Source organism: Rhineura floridana, chromosome 2 (assembly GCF_030035675.1).
Source record: "Rhineura floridana isolate rRhiFlo1 chromosome 2, rRhiFlo1.hap2, whole genome shotgun sequence".
Classification (NCBI taxonomy): domain Eukaryota; kingdom Metazoa; phylum Chordata; class Lepidosauria; order Squamata; family Rhineuridae; genus Rhineura; species Rhineura floridana.
The window spans coordinates 45,191,783-45,208,219 of NC_084481.1; the positions used below are offsets into that span (position 1 = coordinate 45,191,783).

Sequence of the window (16,437 nt, forward strand, 5' to 3'; positions counted from 1 at the left end):
GACTACAGCTCCGATCAGCCCCAGCCTATACGGCAGGAGGTGTAGTCCAAAAAAAATCTGGTGAGGACCAGATTGTGGAAGACTGCTGTACCAGAAGATCAGCAAAAATAAACCACCTAAAGTGGGGGAGGGAGCCTAATCTGGCCCTCCAAATATTGCTTGAACCATGTTTCCCATCATCTCTGTTCATTGGGTACACCTGGAGCTGATGGGAGTTGGAGTGTAGTTAACATCTAGAAGGCCACAGGTTCCCAACGCCTGACCTAGAACATTTGCTAAAGAAAATAAAACTAGATTATTGCTTTTCACTGCCTAGGGAACTGAGGAAGAGAGAACTGGGTGTAAAATTAGAGAATCACAAAATAGTAAATTTGGAAAGGACCTGTAAGGCCATCAAGTCCAACCTCCTGCTCAGTGCAGGAATCCAACTTAAAACATACCCAACAGAATATAATAATAGAATATTAGTGTTGGGAGGGGCCTATAAGCATCCTGGAGACTTCACCCACTTTGCCTAGATTGTTTGAGATAAAGCAATGAGGAGTTGGTATCATTTATCCTGGGGCCATCTTGCTTTTAGGTAGTGCAGGCTGGTGGCTCCGATGTCAGTGGGGCAGTGAATCTGCTCCGGCTTTAGTCCAAACTTTCATGGAGCTGTCCAAGGTGCTTTCACTTGCATAGCTCTTTGAAAGTGCAGACTAAAACCTGGAGTGGATTCACTGCACCACTGACTTCGGAGCCACCAGCCTCTACTGCTTCCAGGCCAGTTTAAATAAATGCCAACATTTCAAATTCTAGTATCAACTTTCCATCCTTGCCTCTACAGTGACTTATTTTGCTGCAGCACTACACTTGCTCTTAGGGAATGTATTCTCATCTGCATTAGGGTTTTTGAAATATTTCTATCCCACATTCCAATTCCACATTGGAGTCCCCAAAGCAGTTAACAAGAACACTGGGTGAGTTTTAAAACAACAACAAACCTTTGCTTTTCCTTCCTACGTTTCATCTGATATCTACTGTACTCCTTGGTTCCACAGAGAATGCTGAGCCCAGCCGCTCATGTATTTGAAAGGCATCTGTTTATTTTCAAAATGCAAATGTAGCCTACCTCAAAAGACTGCATTGCAAGGAAATGAACAACCTGAACAAGTCAAGAGGGGATCCACCCCCCATTAGAAGCCTTGTGTGCCTCCTTTCTATCAGGCCAAGATCTCGTGCTGTCATAACCACTCAGAGAATATCCTGAAATCTGAATGAGAGATCCCCTCCACCCAACAATTAAAACGAGCAGGCTAATCTTGGAAGAATTATTCAGGCAAATCATTTTTCACACAGTATGAAGCAATGATAAGGTCATTTACAAAAGAAACCACTGCCTTTGAAATGGTGACTTGTAGACAGGGGGGATTGCCTGGAGGAGGGCCATAGATAACACTGAAGACTGCCCCTCCCACATCCCAACAACACCAACCTCATAGTCTTTGGAACAGATTTTGATGAGGGAAGGGTCCAATAAGGTTAATACCCCCACTTTGATCTCTGTCAAGGCAAGAATTAATTTACATTTCAGATGAAAAAGGTTGACAGCATGAAAAGGCATCTTGTTTCTGGTATGTGAATGTGCTGTAATAGATCGGGAATTCTGAAAGGAAGTTCTGAGGAAGCTAAAGGGATAAGCCTCACTGCTGCTTTTACTGGGAAGGAGATGAAAGGGAAACAAATCTCAATATGAGCTGTGCTGCAGAAACAAGTAAGCCAAGTGCTTCCTAGATTTCAAGACCACCCTTCCACCCCCCGTGCTGCTTTTCTTTTCTTTTTTACAGAGATATATATTTTAATTAGATAATTCTTTGAACGTCTGGGTAACAAATGCAACCAAATGCACTTTACATAATCAAAATTCCTCAGGCTTTCAATGTTAGGGTGATCATATTTCTTATGAATGAAACACTGTCCCTTAATTACAATCCCATTGTAAGCACTGGGGTGCAGGGCTTTTATAGCACCAACCAATGTGAATCTAATAATAGCATGATGTATTTATTAAATGTATATGACCACCCATCAATAAACATTCTCTGAACAGCTTACCAAGACAACATTAAAAACACAGAATACAATAATTAAAATCAACAATAAGTAATAAAAGGTAAGAAAAAATCCACATAGCAGAGACAGTGTAACCAGTTTATAGCTTGAATTGAAACCACAATAATTCACAACAGTCCACAATTAGTTTAAAATGCAATTTAAAAGCCCAAGTACATGAAAAAGTATTCATCTGGCACTGAAAAGGCCACAGGGAAGGCACCATACACATAGCAACATTTGTGGTTTAATAAAACCTGGGGAAATACATATTAATTGCCGCTTATACTTTGGAAACACTAATGTACAAATAAACAAGTGAAACCTGCAACAAAATATTCCATTATGAAATGCTTCTGTTCAGTGTTCCATTCACTTCATTCCAATCCCTTCCATTTCATTCCCCATTCCCTGGTTTTCCATTCTCTGCCCCCAAGCAGTCAACCGGCATTCCATGCCCACTGAGCATGCTCAGTTCTGAATGGGCTGGTTTGGGGGGGGCAGTGGTGGTGAAAGAGTTGCTTCCTTAGGTGTGTGGGGTTTTTTGCTAAAGGTTTTTGCCCTTCTGCAAACTTTGGGTTCCCCCTGAGCATGATGATACTTTACTCTCACAGAGATCCATTCATAAGATCCAGCATGCAAAGAATTGGGATTGTTATTGGTATAGTCAAGTATCTTGTACAAAAACATTGCAGTGCGTCCTGGCTATGTGTTTCCTGAGTCAAAAAACTTAATATGAAGTACAGAAATGTGATCTAAGTTGAGTGTTATTTCATGCACAAATAATTGTTTGTTTATTTGTTATTGAACATCTTAAAAGTGAAACCAGTCTGCATGCAAGTCAATGGAGCATTGGGCTTCTCCATGCAATTAAATGCTTGATTTGGCCTGGGAGAAAGTCCAAGGGTGGAATTTATTTATTTATTTAAAGTATTTCTATCCCGCCCTTCTACCCTATAATAGGACACTCAGGGCGGCTTACAAAAATAAAATCACACATGTACACAATAAAATTGTAAGCAGTAAAATCACAAGAACATTAAAATAAATTAAAATACATAAAATACAATTAAAATACATAAAATTTTATATATATATATAGGGATTGGTACTAAAGGGACTACAAAAGTAAAAATTAACGTAGAAGACATAAAATCAGTTTAGGTAACCCCATCTCTGGCCTGAAATATTAACAGTGGACTACAATACAGGGCTGCTATTAGATACTCTTTCTCAGCACACCCTTCCTACTTGCAATAGGGTACAACGGTGAACTACACTGAAGGACTGCTGCATATTACTCTTTCAGGTCAGCCTTGAACGTGAGGATAAATCAAACAGAAAACACTGTAGAGTTGTTGTAAGCTACTCTCTCAGCTTCAGCTCAACTTACCAACCTGCAACAGAGCCTAATACCTCTGGACATCACTGCACAACCTCCTAAGTTCCTCCTGCGCTCCGGCTATAGCTTCTGTTGGAGGGCAGATCTGTTTCTACCATGTGGTCCTGCATCCCCGTAACAAATCTGCTGCCCTGACACTATTCCATTGCTGCTATCATCAACAATATCATCATCTTCTACATCTGTCTCAAGATGATTTACAAACATACCATAAAACAGCTAAAAATAGTTTGAAAAACAGCACAAAAACAACTAGAGATAGGTTTAAAAACAATACAAGATGAACACCTAAGACAGAGACCTTTTCATCCAACTGGAAAAGCTTGTCAAACCAAAAAACATATTGAATTGTTCCCTGAAAGTGCAAATAGAGGGTGCCTGTCATATCTCACGTAACAGGGGCAGCCACACTGAAAGCCCTGCTCCAGGTTACTGTGGAGGGAGGAGGGGTTATATTTTTGGGGCTTTAAGGAGAAACTCTCCTGCACAACACAGTGACCTACTAGTAGGGATGGAAAGATCTATCAATTTCAGTTCTCTCAATTTCTCATTTTTCCAATCTTAAATTCAGTTCTTCACATTTCTTCAGCAATTTGTGATGATGATTATTATTTTTGAATCCTCATGAAAATTCTTCAACATTTTAGTGCGGATTTCTCCTAGCACATTTTTTATCCACTTTTTACTAAGTATACATTTTTCGCAAGCAATTTATCCTAATATAATACATTTTTGTATGTTATTTTCACAAACATATCCATTTTCATGCACACGTCCCCGTAATATATGCATTTTTTAAAAAATATTGTTTGGTAGAGAACTACATTGCAAAATTCAGAGAAGTGAGAATTTTGAAGGATGTCCGTGTTTTGGTTCTTGGACTGTTTCTGAAAGTGCAGATTTGATAGATTTGGCTTTAAATGTGAACTGAATCAAACTTTTCCCCATTCCCTACCTACTAGGTATATAAGGGATGCTTATTTCAGTATTAAGATTCAACTGCCACTCAAGTCAGCTTCTTTGAGCATTAGTAGATAGAAATGTTGGGGGGCATGACCAGGGGCAGGAGGTAGCCTCAGACAACAAAATTTCTTGGGCCAGCTCTGGTACTCAACAACATCCCATTGGTAGTATGGATGATGATGGGTGTGATCCAACCATAGTTAAGCCCTTTTAAGTCAAATTGTTTTCAATGGAGATATTTAAGTGTACACTTAACTTCCTGATTGAAATAATTTTACTTTTGCGAACTTTGCTGTACTGTCTAGTATGGAATGGAACTACACTGAGAAATCTTTATATACACCTTATCTGTACACTACATATTGGGGGTTTTCCTTCTCTGTTAAGGCAGCAATTAAAATGAAATGCAGAACGTGGTTGTAAGCACCAAAATAAAATCATTTCCCAAGAATTTCTCATTAATTGTTTAATTAAACTGATCCCCCAAGATGCTTCATAATGGTTGTATAATTCTTTTTCAGATTTTCTACATATCGTAAGTTCAAATTTATCAGCAGCCTGCATGTTCCATTGTTTTACACTGTTAGAGATACTATTCCCACCATTTTATAATATGGGAGATTCCAGATTCAAGATATTGGTGTTATTTGTTGGGGGAAAAATACCAATTAGCACCAGATAAATAAAATCTTTATGATAATATAACTTACACTATTCATAGGAACAAATATCCATGTAACACATCTAATTCAATACAGTTTCCACAACAAGCCTCTTCTCTAGGAACTGGAATTTGGTTTGAAAATGGCTGTTGTCCATGCTATACTCCATCAGCCATGGGCTGTCATGCCTTACATAGAAAGCATGTATTTGGTTCCTGGGGATGGAAGCAGATTCCACCAGTGCTAACAGAATGGGATGGAAAAGGGCTGAAAAAGCTTCACAGGCCCCCAACAGTCAAACCCTGTCCTAAGGCAACCACAGTCAGAGCTTGGAAAAGTTACTTTTTTGAACTACAACTCCCATCAGCCCAATCCAGTGGCCATGCTGGCTGGGGCTGATGGGAGTTGTAGTTCAAAAAAAGTAACTTTTCCAAGCTCTGACCACAGTATCAGACTTTGAAAACAGCTGTGCCTTCCTATAGGAGCAGGGCTGCCTGTGCTTCAGTGCAGAGCACAGAAAGTGATAAATATGCCAGACTTTGCGAGCTTGGTAGAAATGTGGAATCATTTTCCAAGTATCAGATACAGAGTATCAGATATGTGCACATGTGAATTGATCCATATGAATATTTATTTATCTATTTTTTAAAAACATTAATTTTTATTCTTGATCGTGTTTTTAGAAGCAGCATTTCTCATGCACACAGTGATAGTGCCCTCTAAGACCTCACATACTGCAAGCATGGATTGAACATCCCTGTTCCAGAACAATGGGAAAGCGGTAATGAGCTCAATTGTACAATAGGAATTTCAATGCTCAGAGCCAACCCTAATGTGAACAAGTCCTCAGCACTGCAGTAAACAAAACTCTCCCAGAGTAAATAGTGTATGATCCTGGAAGAAGCATTCCCTGGTTAATAGTACTAGAGAATCTGCATCACAGCAATGCAGAATGCAGCAATTAGAATGGAAAGACCTAGGTCTTGCACAGACCCCGTGTCTGCATGTGTGTGTGTGTTGATCCCACCTATTCACATTCAAACTGTATGAAAGTAGGCTTCTCCTGTGCAACATCTACCCTGCATTTTTATTTTATTTTTGTAGAGTATAGATTACATGCATAAAGTACGCGTGTAGAGTTTATACATATATTGGTTCTCTTCAAGTTGAATGGAACAATGGCGTTTGTTTATAGCAGATCATTTGCACAGAAATGCTGTGGGATTAATAAATACAATACCTTGCCAATATTATTTTGATTTCATAAGCAAAGCAGCCAAAATATCCCTTTTCAGACTACTGCTATCAGGAGCAAGATTCAACACCTAAGTAAAGCAGAGGCATGGATGAGACGGTGAAGAATTTGGCAGCACAAATAGACAGGCCTTCAATGGCACACTCAATTGTCTTATGTCAGAGCCCCCAAATTATATGACAGGGAACTGAAGGTGCCATCAGAAATCGACAACTAAATTATTAGAAGCTCCTACTTACTTATTTACTGGATTTGTATGGACACAGTGTTGTCTGGGGAGCTTTCAGAACAAAGAATTTACAATATTAAATACAAAATACAATAGGTAAAATGCAGCACTAAACCTGAGAGGAAATATAAAACCAGTTAGCAGCTCAGATTACAGAATACAAACACTGAGGGTTGTATTCAACTAAGTCCTACTCAAAGTAAACCCACTGAACATAATGAACCTAAGTTAGACAGCTCTCGTAACGTCAATGGGTCTACTCTGAGTAGGGTCCACACTGAATATCACCCTGAAGACCAGCTTTCCTCACCCCAGATACAAGCTACTTAAAAGGTGAATTAAAAGGTCTTCACCTGGTGCTGAAAAAGCCACAAAGAAGTCACAAGGCAAGCCTCTCTGGGAAGGGATAGTTTATAGTGGGGGCACTATTGCCAAGGCTATGCTCTACTCTGCTCTGGGATTGATATGAATGAAGAGTGGGCCATAAATCACCTAACTAATAAATAAATAAGGTCCTCTCCCTAGTGGCCAGCCACTTTTCATTATTTGGCAAGGGTACACGGAGCAGGGCCTCTCTGGAGAGGATCTTACGGTTTGGGTAGACACATATAGGAGAACAGAATCTTTCAGGCAACCTTGTCCCAGGCCATTAAGATATTTAAAGGTTAAAACCAGCACTTTAAATTCAGACTGGGAGTCAGTGCAGCTGATAAAACACTGGCTGACAGAAGTTGCCTTTGTCCAATATTCAGGGATCTCCCCTTCCCCCTCAACTTCCTGAGCCACAGCTCAGCCCATTCACCAGTGCCCTTCAGTGGAGAATTTTTGGGAGTGGGGAGGCTGCAATGAGGAAGAGAAGACAGGGAAGTTAGTTTTTACCAGCTGTGTGCTTAACTATAGATCTAACCGTGGGTTTTCCAAAAGGGTAGCGATGATGTAACACAGACTGTTAGGATGCCTTTAAGACTAAAAACAGGCCTGTTGCATTTATGAGTTGGGTCATAAGGACCCTGGTCAGACAGACCTTGTTTGCCATGTGACTGAATTCATTCTAACACAAGACACAAAGAAGTCTGCGATCAGAAGTGTGTTTAAGAGACTTTTGTTTTGGCTGCACATAATTTCTGTCAGACACAAACACTGACATGGGAAGTTACCCACAGTAAAAAAAAAAAAAGTGTCAGCTGTTAAAATATTGTTTTAATTACCTGCTTGAATATGAATAGCAGCATCCGTTCTTCTGTTCTTTATATTCTTGAACTTCCTGCGTGCATCATATCCTCTCCAGGCTAAAAATACAAAGCCATGTGTTGTGAATTACGGTTGACTGAAAGGAGAGGTTAGAGTCAGAAATGTGCCACAGTTTTTATCGCTTTGCCGCAACCCTCTTCCCCATCCCACCCAAGCACTCTCAGTTAAGCGATCTGAACACTGGCTCATCGCGACTGAAGTATGTCTAAGCAGCTCCCTACAGTTTCAAACAGTTTATTCAGTTTTCTGGCACAACATGGGCTCTTTGATTAGGTTTGCCACCTCCTTCAGCGGGAAGAAAAACAGTGACCATTGCTTGTTTGCATGTATTGAGTTGTTTGAATATATGCAAATTCAGAACAAGCCATAGAATGCTTCAGCAACTAAGACTGAATCCTTTTTATTTTAAGGCCAGTTTAGTGGTAACCTTCTAGCCCTTAAGTCCCTACACAAAAATAAGCAGATTTAACATAAGAAATGTGTCAACTGCATCTTGATATGATGAAGTGCCTGGCAGACCAATGCCGCCCCTCCTGCCAGTGCCATTGCAGTGCCAGTGCCACTGCACACTCTCGAATGTACTTCAGCCTGTGGGATCTGCACGATGCTGTGAACTGAACCGACATCCGTCTGCCCTGCACTGAGGGTCAGACGTGATGCTGACACAACGAAAGCATTCAGGAGCCCAATCCATTGTAGACTGTGGCAAGATGCTGTGTTCCTGTTTAAATGGGAATGCTTTCTCCCCAAACCATTCCTCTCATCTTCGCCAAAGAGGGAGTGTGATAAATGTGCAGTGCAGAGATAGGCTAAGGCTGGGCTGGCTAACAGATGGCCCACAAGCCTTATCCGGCTCACATGAGATAGGAAGTAATGCATCCCTCTCTCACATTCAACCCAGCGTGCACCCCCTATCCATGCAAAAGGAGTCTACCCTGGAGGCACAGACCTATAGGGAACCATGCCCTTTTTTCTTTTTCTTTTTGCTCTGCTGAGGACACCTGCCAGATCAGAAGCTGCTTTTGGCTTGGGCTGGGCTAGTGGCATACAGAGCTTCTAAGAACATAAGAACATAAGAAGAGCCTGCTGGATCAGGCCAGTGGCCCATCTAGTCCAGCATCCTGTTCTCACAGTGGCCAACCAGGTGCCTGGGGGAAGCCCGCAAGCAGGACCCGAGTGCAAGAACACTCTCCCCTCCTGAGGCTTCCGGCAACTGGTTTTCAGAAGCATGCTGCCTCTGACTAGGGTGGCACAGCACAGCCATCATGGCTAGTAGCCATTGATAGCCCTGTCCTCCATGAATTTGTCTAATCTTCTTTTAAAGCCATCCAAGCTGGTGGCCATTACTGCATCCTGTGAGAGCAAATTCCATAGTTTAACTATGCGCTGAGTAAAGAAATACTTCCTTTTGTCTGTCCTGAATCTTCTAACATTCAGCTTCTTTGAATGTCCACGAGTTCTAGTATTATGAGAGAGGGAGAAGAACTTTTCTCTATCCACTTTCTCAATGCCATGCATAATTTTATACACTTCTATCATGTCTCCTCTGACCCGCCTTTTCTCTAAACTAAAAAGCCCCAAATGCTGCAACCTTTCCTCGTAAGGGAGTCGCTCCATCCCCTTGATCATTCTGGTTGCCCTCTTCTGAACCTTTTCCAACTCTATAATATCCTTTTTGAGATGAGGCGACCAGAACTGTACACAGTATTCCAAATGTATAGATTTATACAACGGCATTATGATATCAGCTGTTTTATTTTCAATACCTTTCCTAATTATCGCTAGCATGGAATTTGCCTTGTTCACAGCTGCCGCACACTGGGTCGACATTTTCATCGTGCTGTCCACTACAACCCCGAGGTCTCTCTCCTGGTCAGTCACTGCCAGTTCAGACCCCATGAGCGTATATGTGAAATTCAGATTTTTTGCTCCAATATGCATAATTTTACACTTAGAATCATAGAATCATAAAGTTGAAAGGGGCCTTGTAGGCCATCGAGTCCAACCCCCTGCTCACAGCAGGAAGTCCACAGCTAGAGCATCTCCCGCAGATAGCTGTCCAGCCTCTGCTTGAAGACATCCAGCGAAGGGGATCCCACCACCTCCCTAGGCAGTCGGTTCCATTGCCGAACTGCCCTTACTGTCAAGAAGTTCCTTCTAATGTCCAGTCTGAATCTACGCTCCTGCAACTTAAAACCATTAGACCTAGTTCTACCCTCTGGGGCAGCAGTGAACAAATCTGTAACCTCCTCTATGTGACAGCCCTTCAGGTACTTGAAGAGTGCAATCATGTCACCCCTCAGCCTTCTCTTCACCAGACTGAACATGCCAAGTTCCTTCAACCTTTCCTCATAAGACTTGTTCTCCATACCGGCTATCATCCTCATCGCCCTCCTCTGAACCCGCTCCAACTTGTCTATATCTTTCTTAAAATGAGGCGCCCAGAACTGAATGCAGTATTCCAGATGAGGCCTGACTAATGCAGAATATAGTGGGACTATTACTGCCCTCGACCTGGAAACTATAGCTCTGTTTATGCAGCCCAAAACCGCATTTGCCTTTTTTGCCGCAGCATCACACTGCTGGATCATGTTCAACTTGTGATCCACTACAATTCCAAGGTCCTTCTCACACGCACTACTGCTAAGCCGGGTATTTCCCAACCTGTACCCATGCATTTTGTTTTTGTGGCCTAAATGCAGAATCCTGCATTTGTCTTTATTGAATGTCATTTTATTAATTTCAGTCCAATTTTCTAGTCTATCCAGGTCCCTTTGGATTTTATTCCTGTCTTCCATTGTGTTAGCTATCCCTCCCAGTTTCATATCATCTGCAAACTTCATAAGGCTTCCCTCCACTCCATCATCTAAGTCATTGATAAAAATGTTGAAGAGTATTGGCCCCAGGACAGGCCCCAGGACAGAACAGAACTTGTTTATATTGAATTGCATTTGCCATTTTTCCGCTCATTCGGTCTTTTTGGAGCTCTTCACAATCCCTTTTTGTTTTAACAACCCTGAACAATTTAGTGTCGTCAGCAAACTTGGCCACTTCACTGCTCACTCCTAATTCTAGGTCATTAATGAACAAGTTGAAAAGTACAGGTCCCAATACCGATCCTTGAGGGACTCCATTTTCTACAGCCCTCCATTGGGAGAACTGTCCGTTTATTCCTACTCTCTGCTTTCTGCTTCTTAACCAATTCCTTATCCACAAGAGGACCTCTCCTCTTATTCCATGACTGCTAAGCTTCCTCAGAAGCCTTTGGTGAGGTACCTTGTCAAACGCTTTTTGAAAGTCTAAGTACACTATGTCCACTGGATCACCTCTATCTATATGCTTGTTGACACTCTCAAAGAATTCTAATAGGTTACTGAGACAGGACTTTCCCTTGCAGAAGCCATGCTGGCTCTGCTTCAGCAAGGCTTGTTCTTCTATGTGCTTAGTTAATCTAGCTTTAATAATACTTTCTACCAGTTTTCCAGGGACAGAAGTTAAGCTAACTGGCCTGTAATTTCCGGGATCCCCTCTGGATCCCTTTTTGAAGATTGGCGTTACATTTGCCACTTTCCAGTCCTCAGGCACGGAGGAGGACCCAAGGGACAAGTTACATATTTTAGTTAGCAGATCAGCAATTTCACCTTTGAGTTCTTTGAGAACTCTCGGGTGGATGCCATCCGGGCCCGGTGATTTGTCAGTTTTTATATTGTCCATTAAGCCTAGAACTTCCTCTCTCGTTACCACTATTTGTCTCAGTTCCTCAGAATCCCTTCCTGCAAATGTTAGTTCAGGTTCAGGGATCTGCCCTATATCTTCCACTGTGAAGACAGATGCAAAGAATTCATTTAGCTTCTCTGCAATCTCCTTATAGTTCTTTAGTGCACCTTTGACTCCCTTATCATCCAAGGGTCCAATCGCCTCCCTAGATGGTCTCCTGCTTTGAATGTATTTATAGAATTCTTTGTTGTTGGTTTTTATGTTCTTAGCAATGTGCTCCTCAAATTCTTTTTTAGCATCCCTTAATCCCTCTGGTTTTGACAGCCAGTGTGGTGTGGTCAGAGTGTTGGACTACGACCTGAGAGACCAGAGTTCGAATCCCCACACAGCCATGAAGCTCACTGGGTGACCTTGGGCCAGTCACTGCCTCTCAGCCTCAGAGGAAGGCAATGGTAAACCCCCTCTGAATACTGCTTACCATGAAAACCCTATTCACAGGGTCGCCATAAGTCGGGATCGACTTGAAGGCAGTCCATTTCCATTTCAGTGGCATACATCTCTAACAGCATCTCCTCCCCCACCACACACACCCCATGCCCAGTGTAAAGTAGAAATGACAAGATTCCTCTGTGGTACCTCTTTCATGTGCCCTTGTAACCAGGGGTGTAGTCATCCAGGGTCGTGGGGGGCATAGACCCATTACTTTTTGGGGAGCAGGGTCCCAGCCAGGTCCCTATGTATGAGCCAATCAACATGAAAAGGGAGCATGTTAGCCATTGAGAAGAGTCCTTGCCCTTTCGTGCTGACTGGAGCCAATCAGAGTGAAAGCACATGAGCCAGCCACTGAGAAGACCCCCTCTCAGTAGCTAACATGCAGCCTCCCTTTTCATGATTATTGGCTCCTAGGGACATCTGTTGTAATGATGTGTGGACTCACAAGATGACAAGGAGAGCAGGGAAGACGAGGGAAAATTGAAAAGGGAGCTTGGCTGTAATGGGGTGTGGCCGACTATTATGAAGGGACCCCTACACTTCTGAATTTGCCATTATGCTACTGCTTGTAACACACAGAAATGGCAGCCAGTTTGCTGGGACCCTCTTTTGCCCACGTATAGAGATCAGATCTAAGCTGAACATCCTAACAGGCTTAATATAGCCTGCAGACCTCACAGGTTCTGCATTCAAACTGAAGGAACATATGACGTTCTAGTAATAAGCTTGGCAGATACAGAAATCATTTGGAACGCAGATGTTCATACTCTTCTTAAAACAACAACGCATCAGGCAGCTCTTACATTTCTTCTGTGTGCTTCATAGCCTTGCAGAGACAATTAACTACAATGCTCTTCCTTTGTTTACAGGCAAAGCCTATAAATATGTTTAAGCAAAGACTTTAGCGATTACAAAGTTGATAAGTTAGCAATGAATCTATGCAATGCTGGCATCAGTTAACTGGAGAGGAAGAACCCACCACATGTTATTTGGATTTTTATATCCAGCTATTAAGAAAATGAATAGACAATTTGTATGCAATTTAACAGCTTGAAACTCGGAGATTATCTATGATACAGGGGAACTCAGAATATTTACCGGACTGAATGGCAATGGCACCGTTTGTTCTTTTCTCTCTGAGTTTCTTGTACCTCTTCGCTCCAAGCCACCCTTTGGTATAAGCCTGCATTATCACCACCCTGCCTATAACTTCACGTAGAAACAAGTTCAATTGTTCAACATGATAATATTTCAAGAAAACCTGCAATGAAACAAAAGGGTCAAACATGGCATGATACACAAGTTCAACAAAATAATTAAGGAAGCTGTCCTGGACTCTGGAGAGTGATAGCAAAGGGCCATTGATGTTGGTTGTTGAAAATTGCAGTCACATTCCAAAGTAGATTGGTAAGTTGCTTTGTAAATGAATGTGTAACACAGCATTTCTTTATAGTGATGTGTATATTACTTCCTGGCTTGATTCAGCATTGAGCTTGGAAAACTGAGCTAGTTCTCCACCGCGACCACCCTGATGGGAAATTAGCTTGGTTCTTCTAAGCTCAGTTCTGAGCCCACTTCAGACCCCATCACATTCCCAGTGATGTAACTGGGATAATTACAGGATCCAATTCCCTCACCCAACTGACCTGTGAACCAAAGCTTCTTATCAGCCTGCAGCAGGGGCATCTCCCTCCCTAGCACCTGCCATGCTGCTACACCAATATCCTAGGTATCCAGTGAAATTTTTCTGATGCACCTGATATCATCAGAATGGATGCCAGGCACATAGGAAAATTTACATTTTTCAGGGCCCCTGGGATGCAGCCATAGAAACATTCCATGTGCTGGGGAGAAGCCAACAGTGTTCAAGTAAGGGGATGGGTGGAAGTGCAAAGGTGGAAGTGCAAAGTATGTCAAATTGGTCCTGCTGGTGGGCTTCCCAGAGGCATCTCAGCCATCACTGTGGGAAACAGGATGCTGGACGATGGGCCTTTGTTTTGATCTAGCAGAGCTCTTCTTACTTCTTGATGCGCAGGCAGTATTTTTTCATGCGGGAGCCACCAAACATACAATTTCTCAGTCTGCATTCTACAGTGATATAATCCCCAAGGGCTCTACACCACACCACTTTTTTCCTGAATGTTCACACTGGCTTGTATAGAAACAATGCACATGGTACACTCTACCTTGCCATAAGAGATATATGTACATGGAGGAGACCCCCTTGTTTCAAAGCACCTTCCTATACATACAAAGCTAGCAGGTTAGGGAGAAGGCCAGGCCAGAAAACTTATTCCTAAGGTGCTTGCAGTGCATGTTAGAGGTTCCCCCCCTTCTTTTACAATCAAGAGGTATATAAATTTTGTTAAATAAATGTTCAATAAAAGGTTGGGGCTCATTAAAATATGATTCCCTCCCATGCTTTCTGAGATGGTACGATCCTATGAGGATTGTATCGCATTTCATGCTTGCCATTTGAACAGGCCCTTAAATCGTGACATTAAGCTATACTGAGAATATAATAGGACTAACAAATGGCCTGTTTTAAACATTGGCCCTCATTCCACGTTGGCATTCCCCTGTTGGACTGTCCCTTATTTCAAAGGCTTGTACCCCAGAAGGCCCCTTGCTTCTCAACATCCTATAGGAAAGGGAACATGAGGTAGCATTCCTCAAGGTTGGCACATCCCCAAGAGTTTTGAGGGGCCACAAGGTACAATGCTATTTGTGTGTGACGTTGAGAAAGTGTGCATGTCCTTTCTTCTCAAAAGCAGTGCTGCTGGCTAGTAGGAAAATAATTTCACAGGCTGTGGGAATCTATTGTGAGAAGAACAGTCAGCTTGAAAAGACAGAAAGGTTATGTGGGTTCTTTCTCTCACCCCCCTTTACTAGACATTACAGGGCTGTCACGCTGACTGTACCGCTTGCTCTAAAAGAAGTGGAGTAGAACTTATCCTACCTTTGTTTTCCCAAGAGCCCATTTGTCTAACTTGGCTTTTTGCAGAATAGCAACACAGCTCTCTTTGCTGGGCAGAGGAGTTTCGTGTGCTTTGAAAGCAATATAATAATACCTACAGAAACATAAAGGACAAAGAAAGCAAAGGCTGTTGTGTTGATCGATAAGGGGGTGGGGCAACCCAAAATCCATTCGGGCAATACCTTTATTAGGACCAACCAAAACATCACAAAACAGGGAGATGGCTTTTTAAGTTCTTCAGAACTCTGTTTAAGGCTAGATGTTACACAAAGCAGGGTATGGGAGAACAAAAGGGAAGTACATACATTCATACATACCAAGGACAAAACCCAAGAAGATTAGTATATATCTAAACTCCCTTCCCTCTTCATTTTAACAAATTAATCCCAATAAATTTAATAGGTGTCATTATGAATAACTAGGTGCATGATTAACTAGGTGCAGAAGTTGGACAAGGCATCAGTCACACTTTCACTTCCTGTGCTTGCCACCTCCCAGCCACTTGTATGTATTTGCTGTCATGTGCAGGACTTGGTTCTGAACAAACTGCAGCAGATATTGTTGGACTACAACTCCCATCATCCCTGACCACTGGCCATGCTGAGGTTAAATTGATGTGAGCTGTAGTCCAATAACGTCTGGAGGGCAGTACATTGGTTACCTCAGATGTAGGCCAGAAGCAACTTTGGACACCTGGTTGATTGCAGGCTCTTTATTGATTTTGTTAAATTTGTAATTCTCCTTTCCAATCAGTTGATGATTATCACTTGATGATTCTTTAAACAACTTCTTAAATGTCAAAAAGGAATGCCCCAGGGTTTTTCTGTTTGTTTTTTGAGACACCCCAAGATTTGAGGCACTTGTGCGGTTTTTTTTCAAGTGGGGAGAATTTGCTTCAGATTCACCCCCTCCCCAGTTTCCATTCCATCAGTATCCAGTAGTTAATTGCTAGCAGTCCATTTAACATACTGATACTGAAATACGGTTACGTCTGAGATTCTGTCAGTGTGTGCAGGGCTACAGTTAGTTTACAATAAAAATGACTTCCATATCCATCTTCATTACAAAAGAAAAAAGGCAATCTCAAGCAAAATGGGGTAGTGCATCTTTAATATTGCTCTAGAAATTAAAGATAATTGCAAAGTTAAAGGCAACTGACTCTGTTCATCAAACTTCTGAAGTGTGCTCTAGATAGTGGCAGTTCTAGGAAGGTTTCAATACATATTCTTCAGTTTTGGAAAATCCCAAGAGAGAGATCAAGATCTTTCTTCTCCTTGACCGTAGTCTCTATCTCAGTTGAACTCACTTCTGGGAGGCACATGTTAAAGACTTCTGTCCTAGCTTGGCTTGAGACTTCCAGGGGAAGACAGGCTGAAGTAGCGGCACTTACTTGAAGGG

The 16,437-nt window shown here is 42.1% G+C and overlaps 1 protein-coding gene across 1 annotated transcript in view; it reads right to left on the reverse strand.

Annotated features, from left to right (window-relative positions):
* MYO3B (myosin IIIB) overlaps positions 1–16,437 on the reverse strand; it is a 357,902-nt gene that overhangs the window by 110,769 nt on the left and 230,696 nt on the right. The window contains exons 26-28 of the mRNA XM_061608529.1: positions 15,022–15,133; positions 13,161–13,323; positions 7,811–7,891 (exon numbers count right to left, since the gene is read on the reverse strand). Of these exons, the coding sequence (XP_061464513.1) occupies positions 7,811–7,891; positions 13,161–13,323; positions 15,022–15,133 (356 nt within the window). The remainder of the gene's footprint in view (positions 1–7,810; positions 7,892–13,160; positions 13,324–15,021; positions 15,134–16,437) is intronic.